Here is a 19,905-nt window from a genome sequence, read left to right as displayed (position 1 = left end):
AATTAATTTCAAATATTAGTTTTTGTAACATACACTAAACTTGGTTTAATGGTAGATCACAATATTGTATAGTTTAGTATTTTTGAAATATAGAGTTGAGCTGTGATTAAAACTGTAAAGCTGTTTTATTTCCTTTTTGTGACTTAAGTTACATTGCAGTGTTTGACAAGCATATAACAACACTTGTATTGATTACCCCAGAGAGCAGGTTAGCATAGTCTAAAAAAATGGTTGTGAAGTTATGTTGCAATATTCAAATAATTTTCCTTCATGGAAATCAACATGCTATTTATGGTTGTTTAAAAGCAAAGGCTTATTTCAAAGGCAATTTAGGTAAGCTGGAGTGTTAATGAGGCATTCAACTATTCTTCTTTCATAATGTAATGAAATATTCAATTGCATGGTCATAATTGACCTTTTAATGCAAAAGTGAAAGCGAAAAGCCCCACAGTGAAAATAATGTCATGGTCAACCCAGTATCTGTGTATACATCATTATATTAAAACCTGATTGTACATCATGAGAAAATAAGATTCCAGACAGAATACAAAGAATTCTGTATTGATAAGCTGAATAAAATTTTGACTAGGGTTAAGATATTGGTTTGATATATTTATAAAGTTTGGAGACAAATACTTTATTTCTTATTGATTATTGAAAACATGTAAAGACTCCTCCAGAGCATCAGAATATACAGTTAGCCATTTGATTGAGCTAACTCGCTTTTTGTTAAGTTTAAAGCAAGCTCTATGAAGTTACGTAAACAAACTTGACTTAAAGCTGTTCCCTTGTACTAGAGTGACAATTTAACAATAACCAATGTTCATGAATCTCTTGATTTATAAAAAATTCCAGTCGATATCCATTAAACAAATTCACTCCTAAAATTGTTGCTTTTCTTAGCATCTAGAGATAATCAGATATCACTGTTTTTATGACTTTGTACAAGAAGTTATACCATTTGTAAATAGAGCAATAGTTCTCCTGACGACTTTATTCCATCAGTAATCTGTATGTTATTCTCTAGTTGAGAAGCTGCCAATATAATTAAAGTCTGAAGCAAAACACAAACACTGAAATGAACGACAGCAAGAAAAATAAGTCTTCTTTCAAGTTTCACTTTGACAGTTATTTACAATTTGGATTTATTCACTTTTGGATTATTGTTAAAATCTACTAAAACATTTCAAATGTTTTATTCTGTAAAATATCAATTTGTACATCTTTACCTTTTCATCATTTGTGAAGAAACAAATGATCTTGGGGAAGAAAATATTTTTTATTTCTTCCCCTCCCCCACAAAGTGTTATTTGTCAAAGACTCTGAGTTAACTGTGGAATTTCAAAAAATTTTATTTAGGATCCAAATACCTGGACATCATGTTTACAGGCGCTGGCACTATCTCCACGTTCTGAAACAGCAGAAAGTAGTCGGGTAAGTTCTAAATTCTTCTTTGTATCTTCATGAAACACAAGTTTTATAAAACTTGTGATAATGAATATGGTACTTTTAAAGACCTGTTTATTGAGCTAACAAAAGAGTACAGTATAGTTTAACTTAATAACTGTATATTTACCATGTTAAAGCACGGGTGTTGCCAGAAATATTTCAATGTAATAGCTTCTGAAATCAATAACACAAGTTGGCTTGAGCCTGTAGCAAGGTTCATGTTAGGTTGAAGACCCCAGCAAATGAAATAGGTTTGAATATGAAGTTATAATGCCATGTTTGGCCATTTTTTCAGCAGTAGAATCAATTTTTCAGTTATTATCAGAACGTAGTTGAGATTCAAAATGGGGATTGTTTGCACCTGCAAAGAAAGGTATAAATATATTCTCTCTCAGAAACTGATAAACACCTGATGATCAATATTGAATAATGAAGAATCATATGAATTAAAGGATTTAGAAACTACGCAAAGCCTAACTTGAAACCTAATTTTTATATTTTTATTCTTTTGACATGTTTCAAGTTACATATTGGTTCAGGTTTGCACTTTTGGTGATATGTTGATGGTTATACTTTTGTACCAATTTTATGACATCACTGATTGATCTAATGATTACACTATATAACAAAATTTTCACTTTTTCTTGTTCCTGGGCAGAAAGTGTTATTTCCCAATTGCTTATGAAAAAGAGCTATTTTTCTCTTCAAACTTTGCTTTTGTGACCTGGGAGCGAATAACGAAAACGTGATGGGAGACTATATTTGGGGGCTGATACTTGAAAGTGATTTACATCACAGTCACAAATCCTGAAAAACTACTCACTTCTAAACATTTTTGTGTAACTTTAATATAATTACATGTAAATCTTGATTCATATGTTGTTTTATTCAGACCTTATGTGAATGAAAATGTGCAAATTTGCCCGTTATTACATAGAAAATAGGTTAATTTCTAAATTTTATTATCCAGGTCACAAAACCAAAGTTTGAAGGGAATAATGGCCATTTTCTGTACTTTTATAACATATGCTATCCAGGAACAAAATTTGTGTTACATAGTGTTATTTACTAAGACTGGACTGATTCAAATGCCTTTGATAATTAGTTAGATGGTTTTGATTGGTGTTTTAAACACCACTGAAATTCATTTAAAAGATACAATCCTCTCTGATTATTTTCTAAATTGCATTACACCTTGTTAGCAATTATCTTGACATTTTAAATATCCCCTTGGGTCTTGTGCAGTTCTTCAGTACCAATAACATTAATCCTAAGACGTGCTTTATACCAATCTGGAATTTCTGATTCACTCGCAGGTTATTAAAGCAGGAGTGACTTTTATTTTCTGATCATTACAGTGTATCATAACATGCACCATTCTTGTTTAGTTCTGCTGAACCATTAATGTTTCTGTGTTCTCTCTATTGGTATTTCTGTTTTGTTTTGACTTTTTAAGTATAAAATATTCATGTATTGTACGTGTCAATAAATCGGACATTAACTAATTTAATAAAGTTTTTATGCAGTAACAACATGCTTATTTCTGTATTTTGGTATTACACATGACCAGTAACACTGTTGTTGTTGTTTTTCAGCTTAAGACAAATTTCTCATCCACGAGATCATATAAACAATGCTAGTGACTCAATATGCTTTATCTTTTATTGTTTAGTTCCTGGTCATTGTACAGGAGATCTCTCTTGTAGATATTTTCTTCAGCACGTTTATAATAGATTTTTTAATCCATATTGTTTTATATTTTGTACCAGTGATCCTAAATACAATTAAAATGATGCTCGACTCAGACTGTAATGTTCGTTTTGTATTATTTTATTTGTTTATTTTCAATACACGAAAATGTTAAATGTAAACATACATATATTTCATAACACATTTATGAATGGATAATAAACTTTTATTTTCTCATTTTCTAAATTATAAACATAAATCTTTCTTTTATTATTTGTACCTCAAACAAAAGCATAACATTTCTGTTTATTGTAATTATATTATAAACGTCACATTTAAAGTAACAGGCGTAAGTCCATAATATGCAATAACCACATATGTCAATTTCCCTTAATATGTGTCTCATCTCAACAAAATTCTTAACTATTTCTAAGTTATAGTTTTAGAACTATTCAGTTTTTGTAGCTTGATTAGTAAAAGAATTTGGGTACTGTTTTATCAGTTAGTTGCTTTGTGTCTTGGTTGACTTTCTGTACAAGGAATTTCTTTGTGTCTTCTACATAGAGTAAAAATATTTCCACATTTGTATGTATATTTTATGACTGGCCAGCTGTGGAGAGAGAGTGTTTTGTGATTAAAAGCTGTTACACTTTCCAACAGAGAAATTTGATCTGTCCTCCTAAGAGGACAGACTGTTTCTGTTCTGAAGGATCCAGGACTTGCTGATGAAGTTTTGTCTCATCTTGATTCTTTATTCATTTCTTCTGCTGATCTTATGAGTTACTTTAACATCATCTTTAAAGCAGTATATTAAAGATTTCTTCTTGTACATCATCTGATGAAGTTGTCACCCTAATGATTAGCCAATCTTTGTTTTCTTCCCAAGACGGAACAGTGAGGACATTTTCTGTTATTTCTAATTTCTTATCATTGCATTTCAGTAACCATGCGACCGCTGATGTGATTAAACAATTTATTAATTACCTAATACTTACGCTTAATAGTAAGTGCACCCCAAGCGAGGGCACTCACTTGCAGAACAATCTTGTATTATATCATGTTCTATTCTCTTAAGTTGTTACTTGAATTTGTACGTAAGAGAAAGGCAAGCAATTAATGGTTGACGAAGACAGAAACCCAAATTAGTAAGCAAAAACAATTTTATTTTGGAACATCTAGTAATGATTTTATTAACAAATATAATTTTCCTCACCTCTGTGCCTTTTTCTTTAAGGGGTATGATATTGTTAAATAAACCACACAGTTATTAAAGTTGAGATAATTTCTTGATAAAATATTAATATGCTACTATCACATCTTATTGATTTCTAGTCGAACAGCAGGTCACCTATGATATCTCCTAGAACTTCTCCTCAGTTAATTCGTCGACCTCCTGGTGTGCCCCCACCTATTCCTCCTCGAAGATCATCGCCTCCAGAAACACCAGGACAATCCCCAGGGACATCTCCAAGGTGTGTTTAGAATTGAATAATATACATTATAAGTAAACAGTGTTGTTACTTTTAAAGATATTTATTACTACTTTGTGTATTTTTAGACAAAAACTATGAACAATTTATTTATGAATTTTTAGACAAAACTGCAAAGAATTTACAATGAAACTTATTGGGAGCTATAATTCTGTTATAAAACCAGTGCTTAGGGAGATGTACATCTCTTAACCTCTGTGACAAATGTTGAAATAATTTAACACACAGAATGTTATTTGTTGTCGAGTTAAGCTAAATATTCTTAATTAATTTCACTTAGTTGTTGTTTTTCTTCAATATTTGGAGGCCTTGTGGTTAAAGACCTCAACACATAATCTACAAGTTATGGGATCAAAACTTGTCACCAAACATGTTTAACCTTTCAGTTGTGGAAGTATTATAACATAGTGGTCAATCCTGTTATTTATAGTTGAAGTGTAACCAGAAAGTTAACAGTGGGTGATGTTGACTAGCTGCCTTAATATTTAATCTATTGTTTCAAAATAGGAAATATTAGTGCTGATAGTCCTTAAGTATCTTTGTGCAAAATTGAACAAACAGAAAATATTTTATTTGTAATTTGTTTGATTTATAAATATCACATATAATTACAGAATAACTTATCTCTTTATATTATTCTAGACACCATCTTTTAGGCAATCCAAATACAGAAGAACATATTAATGGGATAATTACCAGGATATCTGTCACTCCACAGAGCTCACCAGAAAACTCTGGTAAGAATGAAATTTCAAGTTATTGTTAACTTGTTTTCACCAATGTTTAAAGATTGAGAAGAAATATTTAAAGTTCTGTGTCTTGTTTTTTAAAACATGAAACTTTCTGATAGCGTGTTTTTCTTCTGGTGAGCAATCTGTGAAGTATAATACTTTCAACTTATTTCCCCAAAAATTCTGATTAAAATTTTCATTATTCTATTCTGACTATAAAACTGTTCACTATGATGAAAGGTAGGACATACTTATGAGAATTTGACTGTTCTTTTAACATTTTAATTTTAATTAAAGTACTTAGTTTTTTGGTTATTGAATGGAAATAAAAAGTTGAGGTTCAGGGGCTTTAAAATCACAAATTATGTTATTAAAATCCAACATTAACATATACGTAAAGTTATCTATTTGTAGAATGCTGTTGCACAACTTTTTTCTTCAAGAAGAACTTGACAACTAATATATGTACAAATGTAAGAGGAAACATTACTTTTTGCTACTGCAAAGGGATATGACAAGATACGTAATAAAATTATTTTTTTATTATGAATGTAATGAGAGGCAGTGGTGGATTTTTTTGTGGAGGTATTACTACTACTGTAAACCTGTTTGATAAAATTTTCATCAGGTGTAATCTCCTATAAATGTCTTAGGTTATTAGTTTTAGAGTATCCTTTATTGGTAAGAAGAACTCGTGAAGGGGTAAAATTTAGCCTTTTCAAATAGATAGACAGTAGTGATAAAAATACAAGCTTATATCTTTGTGAACATACATATGTCTTTGTTGGAGGTGTGAGCGTCTCCTACACAGAAATCAGACACGATGATGAGGAAACAACAGAACCTTTGACTACTAATACAAAACCCATGGCTTCCTTTCCTTCTCCGAGCAAACACGTGATGGTCAGCAGTTTGTACGGAACTTGGCCAGGCCCGTCTCCTGGTATCACTTTTACTCCAAGCTCGGCAAATAATGTCCAGCAATGCTCCTCTCTTACCTCTTCTCCATTCATGGAGCCTTCCAATCTGCCTGGGTTAGGGTTAACAACTCCAGATGCTGCGAGGGCACCCTCTCCCATGATGACAGTGCTCTCCACCAACCAATCAATTCATTATGCAGAACTCACAGAAATCACAGAAGAACCAAGTTATGCTAATACAGACTTAAATGTAGGGCATGGTATGTAGAAATCAATTATTTGAACTGTTTTATTTGTCCTGAATTAATAATCAAAAATAAATTTTAAATAACCCATAAGTAATTAAAATAATCTCCCAACAGATGGTTTATTCTATATTTAATACCCGTAAAAATTAATTAAACTTAGTAACTCGAGATTACATATGTATCACTTAAATATGTAAAACGTTTCAATATATTTTCAGATAATAATTGCCATCCAATAAGGTTTAGCTGGTTTTATTTATTAGAGTGCAAAGTTAAGCATTGGACTACATCCACTATGCTTGCTTGAAAATTTGAATTTCAAGTTATTATGGATATTTAACATGGTACTTAATATATGAATTTCATGAATGCATATGGTTTAAAGGCAACAGTGGACTTATTGGTCCATCTAAAGTTAACCAATCCACTGGACATTAAAAATATAAACAAAACCACCCATTATCATTCAAATGTTTATATATTTACCAAGCCTGTCTTTGAACTTGCTTAAATTAACTGAATCTATCACATTTGAAGGCAACCCATTTCATAGACCCAGCCACCTTGTTGGAAAAAAGAAACTGTTATTGATGAAGATGGTTCCTACTTTGCCAACATTTATATTTATGTTCCCTAGTCTTACCACTCTAACTATAAAGTACAGAGTTAATATGATGCATCAATAGTATTGATTATCTTAACAACCTTAAACAACTTGGTGACATTCCCTCTCACTTTTATTTTTTCAAAAGAAACAATTTTCAAGACAATTTTAGCCAATTTTTGTGTGACAACCTTTCCATCTAAGATATTATCTTAGTATATCTTCTATGGACTCTTTCTAACACTTTTTGTTCTCCCAAAGATAAGGTACCCAAGACTGAACACAATACTCCAAATGGAGTTTAACCTAAACCTAAGTTGTATATAGAATAGTGTTTGTTACAAAAACTAAATAAAAACTCTGGTACTAAAGTAATTATTTCAAAAGCAGTAGTTATGACAAGTTTAGTACATAATTTTTTGCATGTCATATGTTATGTATGCAGTTAAGTTGTTGTAACATCATTTATATTAAAGTTTCAAACTTTTTCTCATTACATGTAATACTGTTGCTACTAGAGAGATTTTTTGTCATTTTATGAATCATTGGATATAGCAAGTTACTAAAGGTTCATTTAGTGAAAATGAATCAGACTGCATGATTATTAGTTTAGCCATAACGAGTGATATCTCAAGTAAGTTTCACAATGATATTGTAGCAATGGAGATAATGAATAGTAACTTGTCTTGTCAAATGGTGGTTTAAAATAATTGAACCTGTCTGCATGGATTTCGATGAAAAGGAGAGAGTTGTTTGAAGGTCCTGATACAACTTATAACCATTAGTGTAGTATGTTTTTGTATATATGTTTCAAATGTTTTGAATATATCATTTTAAAACAAGTGGATTGTGTGCTGTTCATTTAATTTTCAAATTTATCACCAACAAATCATAGACACCTACTGTAACGAATCCTGGCCTATATTGAAATCTTGATAGCCAGTGACCTGTGCAATGAAATTATAATCTCTTTATACTTTTTTTTTTTTCCAATATATTTGAAGATATAACATAAAACCATATTTACTTTTCACTGACAAAAGCATATTGTTTGGATAGCTTAAGAAATCGGCTGACTAAAACACAAAGATTCTTTTGTCTGTAATATTCTTAAGGTTACTCCCATCAAAATTACACTCTTACACAAAATTATAACATCCTACATACATTATCTTGAACTTATTATAAAGCAGTACCATCTTCTTCACATCATCATCCAAAGCCTTAGTGTCATCAGTGAATTTAAACATCTTATTGACCATTCCTTCATCTCCGTCGCTGATGTAAATAAAAAAAGATCAAAGGTCCTAAGACTCATCTGTGGGGTACCTCACTTGTACCATTAATACAGTTTGACTGAACTCCATTTATAAGAACCCTCTACTTTCTTCCATCCAGCCACTCTTCCATCTAATTTGCTAACTTATCTCTTGCACCTACAGAAATGATTATTTTCCACCACAAGTTTTGTGTGGCAACTTATAAAATGCTTTCTGAATTTATTGAAACACCAAATCCTACACCCTTATCCTCATCTAACTGAGGAATAACCTCTTTAAAGAAAAGTCAAAAGGTTAATGACACAAAATTTTTTTCCTCAGTAAAAGCATGTTAACTTTCCAACATCTTTTATAAGGCTTTCAAAATTTTTTACAGACCTGTAATTATTGTGATAGAGGAATAACGTTATTCAACTTTCAACCATCTGGCATCTGTCCACTATTAAAATAAATGACAAAAACAAAGTAGCAAATGGTCCATATATTTAATTCTTAATGTTTTTCAAAACCTATGATAAAACATTAAAAGTTACGTATTCGTCTTAGGACTTCTACATTTATACTGTTTGTATCCTTTTATCACACCACATGTATTTGAAAACATCTATCTTATAGTAACATTTGTTACACAAATTGACATTCTTATCTCAGTGCTGTTAATTTAAAAAAATTAATTAAAAAAAGAAAAATATTGCTGGGTGGCTAAGTAGCCCTTATTTCTCCTATTATTGTGAAGTAGGTTTGTAATACACAAAATATGCTGACATACAGTTGTTTGTGTAGCTGTTACCAAGAGTCGAGGATGGACTTTGTCTTAAAAATAACTTAAATCTGTCATGAAGTGATGATCTTATTTTTCAAAGGTACAGAAGAGAGCCAGCATTTACATATTATTAGTGAAAGGTTAGATGTCAAAATGAAACTGTTTTTGGATCACAGCTAATACCGAGTTTTACAAAAATTTGATTGCATTGATTTAATGGTGTAGAATTTTATTATGTATCTCCGAATGGCTAGTATGGGTATTAACACTTTTATTGATAAGGAGAGAACAATGTTTTGACTTTCCTAGGTCATCTTCAATTTAACCTGAATATGACCTAGAAGGGTTGAAACATTGTTCTCTCCTTATCAATAAAAGTGTTAATACTCATATCTGCCATTCTGAAATACATTTTTATTTCAAATGGGTTTCTCGTCATCAAGAATTTTATTATACTGCTTTATTTTATAACTTAACTTTTTGTTTCTTCTGATAGATGACTAAGCAAAGTAAAAAACCTATGCCCTTTAATAAACATAGTTTATTGATTCATAAACAATTTGAAAGTTTACCAAACAGTATGAGCTGTTTGTGTTTTTTGCAAGTTAAGTATTTGATTAGAGCTGTATATAACTCCTTGTTTTTGTTTGGTTTTTACTCAGTAGTTTCGAGTTCTTTAACACCAGGGAAAGCAGCAGCAGAAGTTCACGAGTTCCCTGTTGGTCCTGCCAGTTCATCTCAAAATGCCAAAAGCTCTTTAACTCAGAACAACACAAAATATGAGAAAAGGTAGTCCTGTTATGAGTGAGTTTACTTGAAAGAATGTGTGTTCCTTCCTCAGACACAGAATAATACTTATTTGAATAGTAATGATTATAGCATTTTTTAAGGATGGTGTTTGGGGGCTTAAAGTTAAGATAGATTGAGGAATTTTGATTGGGAACACATAAGGGGGGTGGGAGTATGAAAGGACAGTTCACCTTCTTGACCTACAGATATCTTTAGTGACTTAGTTTTGTATTTGTAATATAGCTTTTCTGCTATATAAGGTCTGATACAAATGTAACAAGGTTGTATAGTTAAGCCTACATATGTCAATTCAGCTTTATGAATAGACTAATATACACTAACTTTCTTAAACTTGTTTTCATATTTTCTAGCTTAGTTAATGCTTTGATTAATTAAATATTAGTTAGTAGAAGGTTCAAGGTATAACTCTGAGTAACTTTATTTTTACCTATAATTTTGTTCAGCAGGACTATATATGCCAATTATTAGTTATTTATGTTAACAAAAGTTTTGAGTCTTTAGCCAGTGATATCTACAAGTAGAATATGAAGTGATTGTTCCACAAAGAACAGTTGCTACACATAATTTACCAATAGAAGGCTATTGTTATTAGGAACCAAAGTATACTTCAAGTGTCTGAAAACTGTATATGTTAGTATTTTCAACCACAATACACATTTAAAGATATATTTAACCGTTAAACAGCAGCTGTCATCAGCTGATGCTGCTACCTACAACATTCCTCCTGTTTTAAGATTTAATGCATCTGTATTCACACTGAATTCATCTCTGAATAAAACTTGATAATGTCTTTGTAATGAATCGATAGAAAGCAACATCAGTGTGGTAAATTACTGTAAGTACCTATGTATAGTGCACACTTTATTCCAAACTTTTTGTGCTTAAGTTTGAAGTGCACATAATACAAGGAAACAGCATTCTTCCAGTTGTTTGTCACATGAATCTTTCCATCCAAATGTTGCCCAGTTATGCTAATTATTGTACATGCATGCAGATGGCAACATCCCCTAGTGATGTTCCAAGTAGAAGTAAAAATACAAAGGCAGCAAACACAGATATATAAATTACAAAAATTTATTGTTAGCATTATGACAACATATAAAATTATTAACACTATATAATAAAATCACACTGTAGGTATGTGTGTACACTGAAATGTGAAGTCCATAAAACAGTTCTTTTATCACAAGTTCTCAACACTTCCATTAAATGGAATTACAGTAACTACAAATATTTGGGAGCTGTTCATGTTTGGTCATAAGATAATTGTACAACCCTGTGCTACAATAAATTCATAACATGCAGTTGTAGCCATCTTCCTAGGTACAGGGTGTTGTTTAAAACTGTAAACACAAGCTCAGCCCTTGTTTGTTCATTAAGTAATATAGATAACTAGTTGGCACTGGTATTCAGACACATGTGCACATTTATTTATCAGTGCAACAGTGCCCCAATAACTACACAAAGGCTGATCAGCTATAAGCATTGCTCTGCACACTATACATTGCTTTTTCCTAGTATATTAGGCCAAACAATCCACAGTGGACTATTCACATGGTTGCACTACATGCAGGTATTATTGTATTCATTTTCTGTTATGTGTATAGTCTTTAGGTATCTGGTTATCTTATTTCAGGAAAGTAAGACTTGAGAATTTACTGTATCATGTATATATACTTTTCAATGTGGTGATAATGAAACTTGTTACGCTAGAAGAAACGTAAAATTGGTTTTTATCCAAGCGTGTGTGTGATACAGTAAAGTCGTCATGTTGAAATCCATTACTTTTTAACAGTTTTACAACACAAGTTTTCTGTGTGTATGATGCTATTAGTATTCGAGCTATTTGCTTGAAATTATATAATTACAAATATAAGAGCCATACCATAATAATGCTTTATCTTTCAAATTGTTTTCCTTACTTCCATGTACTCGTTGCAAGTTAAGGGAGTTATTGAGAACGACCTCCAATATATACCTAGTTTCTATCTCTACGTCCAAAATGTCGTAATTAATGCATTGTATGTGAAACATGTTATCTATTTCAGCTGCTAACAGTAAGGTGCTTAACCTAAACAGTTTTCACATTGCAGGAAAACCCCCATCTGTGAGTTAAGTGGCATTATATACGTTGGTCATGAGAGATAGAGGGGCATAATTTTATGCATTTAACATCATTTGACAGTGACATAATGAAGTTATTTACAGTTTTTACATATTAAAAATGTTTTTTTTAACTAAAAGCTTTTCAATGGAACCTTTTGTAGTTAGACTCTATGTAGCAATTGTTATTTATTGTTATTTTGTCCATTCATTTAAAGAACAGATACTGTCGCTCTGAAAGTTTGTAGTTTATTGTAAGTGAAACTGTGTAGTAAAAAGTACGTTAACAGTACCACTGTGAGATTTCGATATAGAAAAGGTCCGTGCACCTGACTGGTGTGCCATTTAATTTTGTCAGCGATCAGGAAAAGCTAGTAATCAGCAGCAACCACCTTTTGAAGTGGTTACTCTTGACAAAAAACAGCAGAAATGACTGTCACTCTTATAACCTGGTAGTGATAATAAACAGTAATCATGTTCATAAATGAAATGAATGAGAGATGCCATAACCAAAGATAATTAATCTGTTAAAAACAAAAGATATTACTACTCAAGGATACCATTTCACTTTCCCGTCATGAAAATCAGTTTTGTGTTACCATTCTGTTTGTGTACTGAAATAACCCTTATTGTATTTTTAGAACACGTCCGATGAAGCCACTTGGCACAAGCTCATTAGAAAACAAAGAAAATGACAGAGTTAGTTATGAAAATCTTCATATGGATTATATTGCTGCTCTTACGTCGGAAGGCTATACACAAGATGCAGTGATTCGTGCTCTAGGTATTGCTAGGAATGACCTAGAAATGGCAAGAGATATTTTGCATGAATTTGTTAGCAAACAAAAATGACCAGAGTGAAGTCTCGATCTTTCTCTGTACAAATGCTGCCTCAGAAATGTGTTCATGTGAGAATAAAACTTTAAACAGTGACAGAGATTTTTCCTGAAAAAAAAAAAAAACGTTAATCTATTTTCAAAGTTTCTCAGTAGCTGTTCTAATTTAACCCACAGAGTGAAGCGGGTATTGAGAAATTCTTTTTAAAAAAAAAAGAGAAAGAGAGAGAGAGTTGTAACTAGTCACTCGGTTTACTTACGTAAATATATTCTTTAATTTCTGATAAGAAACTCATTTGACAAGTTTTCCCAATACACAGGTGATGAATGTGGCATTTATATAAATGTATACATACTTAAAAAATTGTGTGCCATGGAAGAAATACTTGTACATTTTACTAGAGTAAGGAAAACTAATTTAATGTAACATGGTTTAATTTTATGTAGTGGTGGTTTTTCTATCATTTTTTGATAACTTCCAATGAATCAAAGGTAATTTATTTACAAAACATTTAAATCAAATATACTTTTCGGTAATAATTAAGACACTGTCTTGCTGATATGGTATATTTATACATCAGTAAAACTGAAATGTTGGCAGTGTGTTTAGTAACTAGTTATTCTTTACACTTAGCAACCTTTCATGTGTTTGTGTGTATAAACACACACTTACGTACACAGAGGATGGGCTATGACAAACTTCCCACTGAAGGAAAATGAACCTATAGGTAATAAAACAAATCTTTCTTCACAATTAATTTTTATTTGCATGAACATTGAATCACAAACGTTCCAAATGTCCTCCATTTATCAACGTCTGTTAGAGACTGAGAGGATAAGTTGGCATGATATCTAAACTGGAACAACTTCATTCCTTTATAGAACTGACCAAATAATGGTAAAATTTATCATCTCTACTATTATTTTGGGTTGGAGCTCCGTGATCCACTCTGTACACACACACATACAACCTTTGGAAAGGAAAAGCTAGTCAATATATAGTGCTTTTTTTTACTATGTATCCAAGTTATTCCAGAATATGCTATAAAACTGGTCACAATTATTATTAGCACAACAGTAACATCAAATTTTCATGAAGCACTGAATTATTCATCCATTAACAGCTCCATACACACTGTGTATAATTATATATCCATTGCATTCTCTTATTCTCACTACTATTATGTGTATTTTAAGGTATTGCCTTATTTTTCCTTAGGGTCTGTGCTGTATAATTTGTTAAAGGTTTAAAGCTCGTGTTATATTTTCAAGAAGTAATGTAAATATGGAATGTATAATTATTGTTTAGAGTATTTTGCATAGATTAAAAGTCCTTAATTACATCTTTATATGTACAAGTTGTTAACAATAAAAAGAAAATTAAAACAAGTACAACCTTTTGTAGATGGGTTTTTTTCACACAATAGAGGTACAGTAACTGTTAATATATGTTTAATGTTTTCAAAATACTTGTTGATTATGAGAGTTTCTAACAACATTAAAATCATGCAAACACTTTGACTCTTTCGGCACGGTTGGCAACCACAGTTGACTTGTAGGCTTAGCGCAGCAGGCGGCCTTCCTTTATTACTGTTATTCTTATGTATTGAATTTAACATATATAGTATTGAGTACAATCACTGAATATTTCAGAGATTTTTGTTGAGTTATTGCCGAGATATCATGCTTTTAGTACTGATACCATAATTAGTTGAAGCATCAAACATATATATTCAGCGCCATGCCAAACGTTAAAAGTTGTTATTCAGTATTGTAATTAATTTCTTGAATTACCAGAACATTTCCTGTGTATAACTTGCATAAAAACATCTGATTTCTCCAAGCCAATTTGATCAGTTCTTTACATGAAGAATTGAAAAGTAAAATTAATCACAATATAGGCCTCGCCTCGCTAGTTGTGAAGAGTGGAATAACAAGTTAGGAATAAGAGGTTTAAACAATGATTCATCAACAGGTACAAATATAATTCCAGATGGTGCATCTTGAAACAAATCTATAATTACATTTCATGCACTAAGTGACAGTTTGAAGAAAACTGTGATTTTGATGCATTTTGGATAATTGTTAGTTTTTGTTTAGAATGAAATCATAACTACATTCATTTGAATTTTGTTTCAAAATAAAATGTCCAACATTTTGTTTCAGAGATAATATTTCCCCTCCATTTAAATCAAATAAAAGTATTCACATTTTTATTGTTCAGTTTTTCATAAGTTGAAATTCAGTGTTGTTTCCTGCTGATACTTTAAAATCACTCAAGATTAACTTGGTTCCAATAATTATTATCTGAAATTTCCCATGGGTCTATTGCTTATGCAAATTTAACATTTTTTATTCCCCTGGTGACAGACTTTTAAAAAAATCCTTGTTTTACACATACATCACACTAATTCCTCTCTGAACTGTACATATAACACGTATTTGAAAATTCCAATTAAAAAATATAATAACACCAACTTTTATGTACAAGTTGAAACACTAATCATCAGACTTTGTGCAACACATTTCATATAACAAGCAAATGAAAATGGTGACACACTACCCCTGAAACGATACCAGTCTCTCTTGCAGGTTAACCCCTACACATTTCACAATTTGGTAGGATAAAGTAATTGGAGTAAAAGGCACGCCTTATTTTAGTAGTATGAATTTGAAAGTTTAATTTTTATATCTATTTTACTGTGGTTTTTATGCAATATGAATATTCAAGAATTATTTTAGTTAAAGCCTAAGTGAAATGTATATACAGAGTGTGGTTTTAAAGTGGAAGCCATTAACAGCTTCAACTGTTTTAAAAATTGTGTAACTATGAAGCATTGATTTTAATTACAAGTATTTTTGGACTTGTTACTGAATGTTTGAAGACAGTGCTACACTGCACAACTAAATCATTTTCCTCACTAACTAGTGCTGCTTTTATTTCTCTTCATTCTTTCTCTTTATAAAATAAGATGCATGATTTGAACAAAGCAGTATTTCAGTGTGCTGGATATTGTTTGTGTGTCTGTTCCTAATTTAGCAATGTAAGACTAGAGGAAGGCAGCTAGTCATCACCACCCATTGCCAACTCTTTTACTAATGAATAGTGAGGTTGACCGTCACATTATAATGTTCCCACGGCTGAAATGGTGAGCATGTTTGGTGCGACAGGGATTCAAATCCGTGACCCTCAAATTACGAGTAAATCTCCTTAACCACCTGGCCATGCTGGGCTGGGCTGGATATTGATGGTCAACAAACACTGCCCAGAACAAATGATTCTTACACCAAGTTTAAGCAAGATTAAGTTTGAGATGCTGATTTAATAATAATGAAAAGTATATGAAACACTTTGACAGATTGTTTTGGCAGAGTATTCATGATGAAACTTTGTAGAATGGACGGGAACTGCCCGTTGTGGAGACACAAGTGTAGAGGACGACGTTTTGAAAATCTTCTGCCTTTGACTGACTTGAAGATGAAAGGCGGAAGACTTTCGAAACGTCATCCTCTACACTTGTGTCTCCACAACAGGAAGTTGCCGTCCATTCTACAAAGTTTCATCACATAACAAATGCTGTTTGTAACAGTTTTCCAAAATACCCTACACCATTTCTGAACAAAACCTATGATTCTTAAATGGAGAAATTTAGGAGAAGTACTTTTTGAGATGTAATTATTTTAAACATAAAGCTTACTGTGTAACCAGAATGTGTAAGCACAAACGAATTTTTATGTAACAAAATATATCATGTTAAATTACAAATACATTTCTGTCATAAAAACTAACAAAAATAAATTACCAACTTTAAAACAAACATCTATGAATGTATTCTGTCAAATAGTAATACATAGGGCTTTGCTTTTTAAAAAGGCCCTCTTTCCTTTAGCAGCAACCCAATGGCTCGGTAATAATCCTGAAAGGCTATAATGGTACAAAAACAGGCTTTGATAGTCATGGTGGGCACAGCATAGATAACCCATTGTTCAGCAAAAATAAAGAAAAATTCCACAGGCAAATACAAACTAGTAAAGTAAGTGATACAATGACATTTAAATTTTTTTTATTAAGCATGATTCAACCATGCATAAAATGTGATTCAATGAATCTAATTTGAGGGTTAAAAATGTAACAAACAATTTGACTTTACCCATAATATTTATTCATTTGTCTTTGCATTAATACAGGTTAGTATGTACACAATACAAAGTCACTGTGGCATCTATTAGTTCTAAATTTACATTTCATACTCATGAATAATAGTGCTAGAATTTCACGATTAATGTAACAAATACAAGTCTTGGCACTCCATGATTGTTAGCTGCTAAATCTTACAAGTATGTTAAAACAAAAATGCTCACATGAACAAAATTACACATCATTTCTATAAAATTAAAATCCATAATATAGTTTCCAATTAACACACACACAAAAAAAAAACTTCCAGTGTTATGTTATACTAATTGTAAAGAAAGTAAAACCAATGATAATTTAAATTAACCCTGAACACAAAATCACCGGTTTAACATTCAAGGATCTTGCAAGGGAGAAAACAAAAAAATAAAAACACCAATAAAACTATTCAAAGTCCAAAATAGGGATCTCTGTAAAAAAAAATGTTATTGTCGTAAGTGTCGCATACTAGTCTTACATTTTTCTTCAAATGATCATGCATTTGTTATTTTGTTTAATTGATAAAGTGTATGACAGAGTAATGTATTTTACGACAGTTTGCAAGAAATAATCGACTCTTTCACTGTCAAGTTTATTATTAGATAAACACAGAAATGTATCAATTACACCTCATCAGTCATTTTGTCATATTAATATCAAATATCTCAGAAGTTAACGTCTGAAATGTAACAGACATTTATGTTTTCAGACTGTAAAAAAATGTTAAGTGAAATAATTAATTTTGCATTTATTTCCAAAATGTAGAAATTAGAATACAAAATTTTTATTATCAAATTAATTGCTTATTTCTAAAAAAAACATTCACTATAACTTTTTATATTTACGTTTCAAGTCCAAATCAAAACTTGTATAGTGTGTCCATGTCTTGAAGGTGGACCACATACATGATTATGGTTGTTTGGAGTTTGTTTTTTATCACAATGAAGAAAAGGTCAACTCCTTTGATGTTTTGAAAGTTCTGTTCCAGATAAGTAATGAAATATTAAAACATACAAGTTCCTTTTTTTTTATTGTCTGTCAAAACCTTAGCTTTGATAGAACTGTTTGTCTATAAATGTGGTATTTAAAGAGTATTAAGTGTTTGACTGTATGAAATATTTGATGTTAGTTACTTTAGACATTCATTATTTATTTAAAACTTGTCAACTTTAGTACACTTCTCACACTAAGTACTTAAAAATTAATTGTGGTTAAATCAACCATCCAAAAAATACATTTTCTGACAATCATCTAACAAGCTCAGTGTTAAATCAAACCAAGAGAATGAAAAAAACAGACAGAAAACACCTTATTTGATTTGAATGTTGTCACTGTGGTTTTTAATATTCAGAATATAAAATCTACACTGTATTCAACAATTTAAATATATGCAAAGTTTGAAAAAATACATTAACCTTATTAGTAATTAACTATATAAACAACAGTACAGAAGACAACACTTAAACAAGTGTATATTTAAACTGTTTACACTATAAAAGCGTGACTGAAAAACTCAGTTCAACTAAGCAGACCCATAATTTACTTTCCACTAGCAACAGTTTTGTTGTACTTTTCAAAGAGCCTTTTTTCAACTTCCTACTTTTTAAGAGGTCGAATAAATTTACAAAAAATCGTTGTTAAGTCCTTTTCTCTTAATAGAAAGTTCCAACATAAAAATTATCTGTTAATGCCATTATGGAGACCTTGTAAGCTTTAAATTCAGTGTTCTTTTAAGTGTAAAAAAAACCAAAAAAACACAGCTGGGTATGAAGTACCACACGAACAAAAATCTGTAATAAGTTACTAACTGTGACTACTATGTATCTTCTTCTACCCAAGCAACGATCTTCCCGTCCCAACCAGGAAGAATTTCATCATCATACATAATCTGAAACACAAATGATATAATAATAAAGAAACCATCCTTGACTCACAAAATATACATGTCAAAATTACACTTGAATATTTCTTCTCTATCATTTTCTTGCTCATGCTGAGCTGTCTTTCAGGCATTACATTAAATCCTGGTCTATTTGGAAAAAGTGTTACACAGTCAGATAAAGAAACTCGCATGGACGTGTTTTTATTGAATCAAATTACACGTGCATAACTTAATAAAACTATAACTGAGGTAAACAATAAAAGTAACAGTGCTAATAATAGAGTATAGAGTATGAAACAGTTATTAACATCCAGGGGATAACACGGTTTTACGAACTGAAACACAGATGGTTCTAAAAATGAGGGATAAAACCTGCAAAAGGTGTTTATAACAGCCTATGAAATGAACCAAAGTTAAATTATTACTGCAAACTAAACGTAAACGAATGCAAACTCAGGTAAACGTGCGTAAACATCTTAATGTGTGTTTACAAAGAGATAAGCACACGGTTTTACTGTGCACGTGTATTTTTGGAACGACTAAGTCGAGAAAGCTCATAAAAAGTGTATAGTGTGTAATGTTTTTTTTGATTGCACGAGGGTTAATTTTTGTTTGGGTGAAAAAATTTGCAAGTAAAAAGACTAGTGTTGAAATTGACGCCTGTCATTGTGCAATGACAACAAACTGTGCCATTGTTTACCGTATTCATTGCACTGAAAGGTTTGACTAAGCAAAAAAATAACAGGTAAGGTTATTTCTAATGGAAAAGTAAATATACAATCCAGTTTCCAACAGTACAAGATTTGTAGTGTCTGATCAAACAAATGTGAAAAAAAAAGTTCCAAACAGACAAATGCAAACATATTACTTATATAAACAGATAACAGCCTAGTTGAAATGTACAGAACTTTACATGTAATAGAATA

At 31.2% G+C, this 19,905-nt stretch overlaps 2 protein-coding genes across 10 annotated transcripts in view; one reads left to right on the top strand and one right to left on the bottom strand.

Annotated features, from left to right (window-relative positions):
- Positions 1-14,311, top strand: part of LOC143222120 (E3 ubiquitin-protein ligase CBL-like) — a 29,211-nt gene extending 14,900 nt beyond the window's left edge. For 2 of the 3 annotated variants that reach the window (XM_076448126.1, XM_076448108.1), the window contains 6 exons: positions 1,360-1,434; positions 4,471-4,610; positions 5,271-5,365; positions 6,150-6,539; positions 9,837-9,963; positions 12,729-14,311. In XM_076448126.1, coding sequence (XP_076304241.1) covers positions 1,360-1,434; positions 4,471-4,610; positions 5,271-5,365; positions 6,150-6,539; positions 9,837-9,963; positions 12,729-12,939 — 1,038 coding nt within the window. In that variant the 3' untranslated portion in view covers positions 12,940-14,311. The remainder of the gene's footprint in view (positions 1-1,359; positions 1,435-4,470; positions 4,611-5,270; positions 5,366-6,149; positions 6,540-9,836; positions 9,964-12,728) is intronic. The other variant, XM_076448117.1, reaches the window with a different exon arrangement.
- A 2,752-nt stretch (positions 14,312-17,063) lies between these two features.
- Positions 17,064-19,905, bottom strand: part of LOC143222096 (dixin-A-like) — a 64,161-nt gene continuing 61,319 nt past the window's right edge. For all 7 annotated transcript variants that reach the window (XM_076448055.1, XM_076448065.1, XM_076448046.1 and 4 more), the window contains one exon: positions 17,064-18,985. In XM_076448055.1, coding sequence (XP_076304170.1) covers positions 18,914-18,985 — 72 coding nt within the window. In that variant the 3' untranslated portion in view covers positions 17,064-18,913. The remainder of the gene's footprint in view (positions 18,986-19,905) is intronic.

This window comes from Tachypleus tridentatus, chromosome 1, assembly GCF_004210375.1.
Source record: "Tachypleus tridentatus isolate NWPU-2018 chromosome 1, ASM421037v1, whole genome shotgun sequence".
NCBI classification, from domain to species: domain Eukaryota; kingdom Metazoa; phylum Arthropoda; class Merostomata; order Xiphosura; family Limulidae; genus Tachypleus; species Tachypleus tridentatus.
Note: the sequence above shows the minus strand (reverse complement) of the source record. Positions and strands in the feature narration are given on the sequence as shown.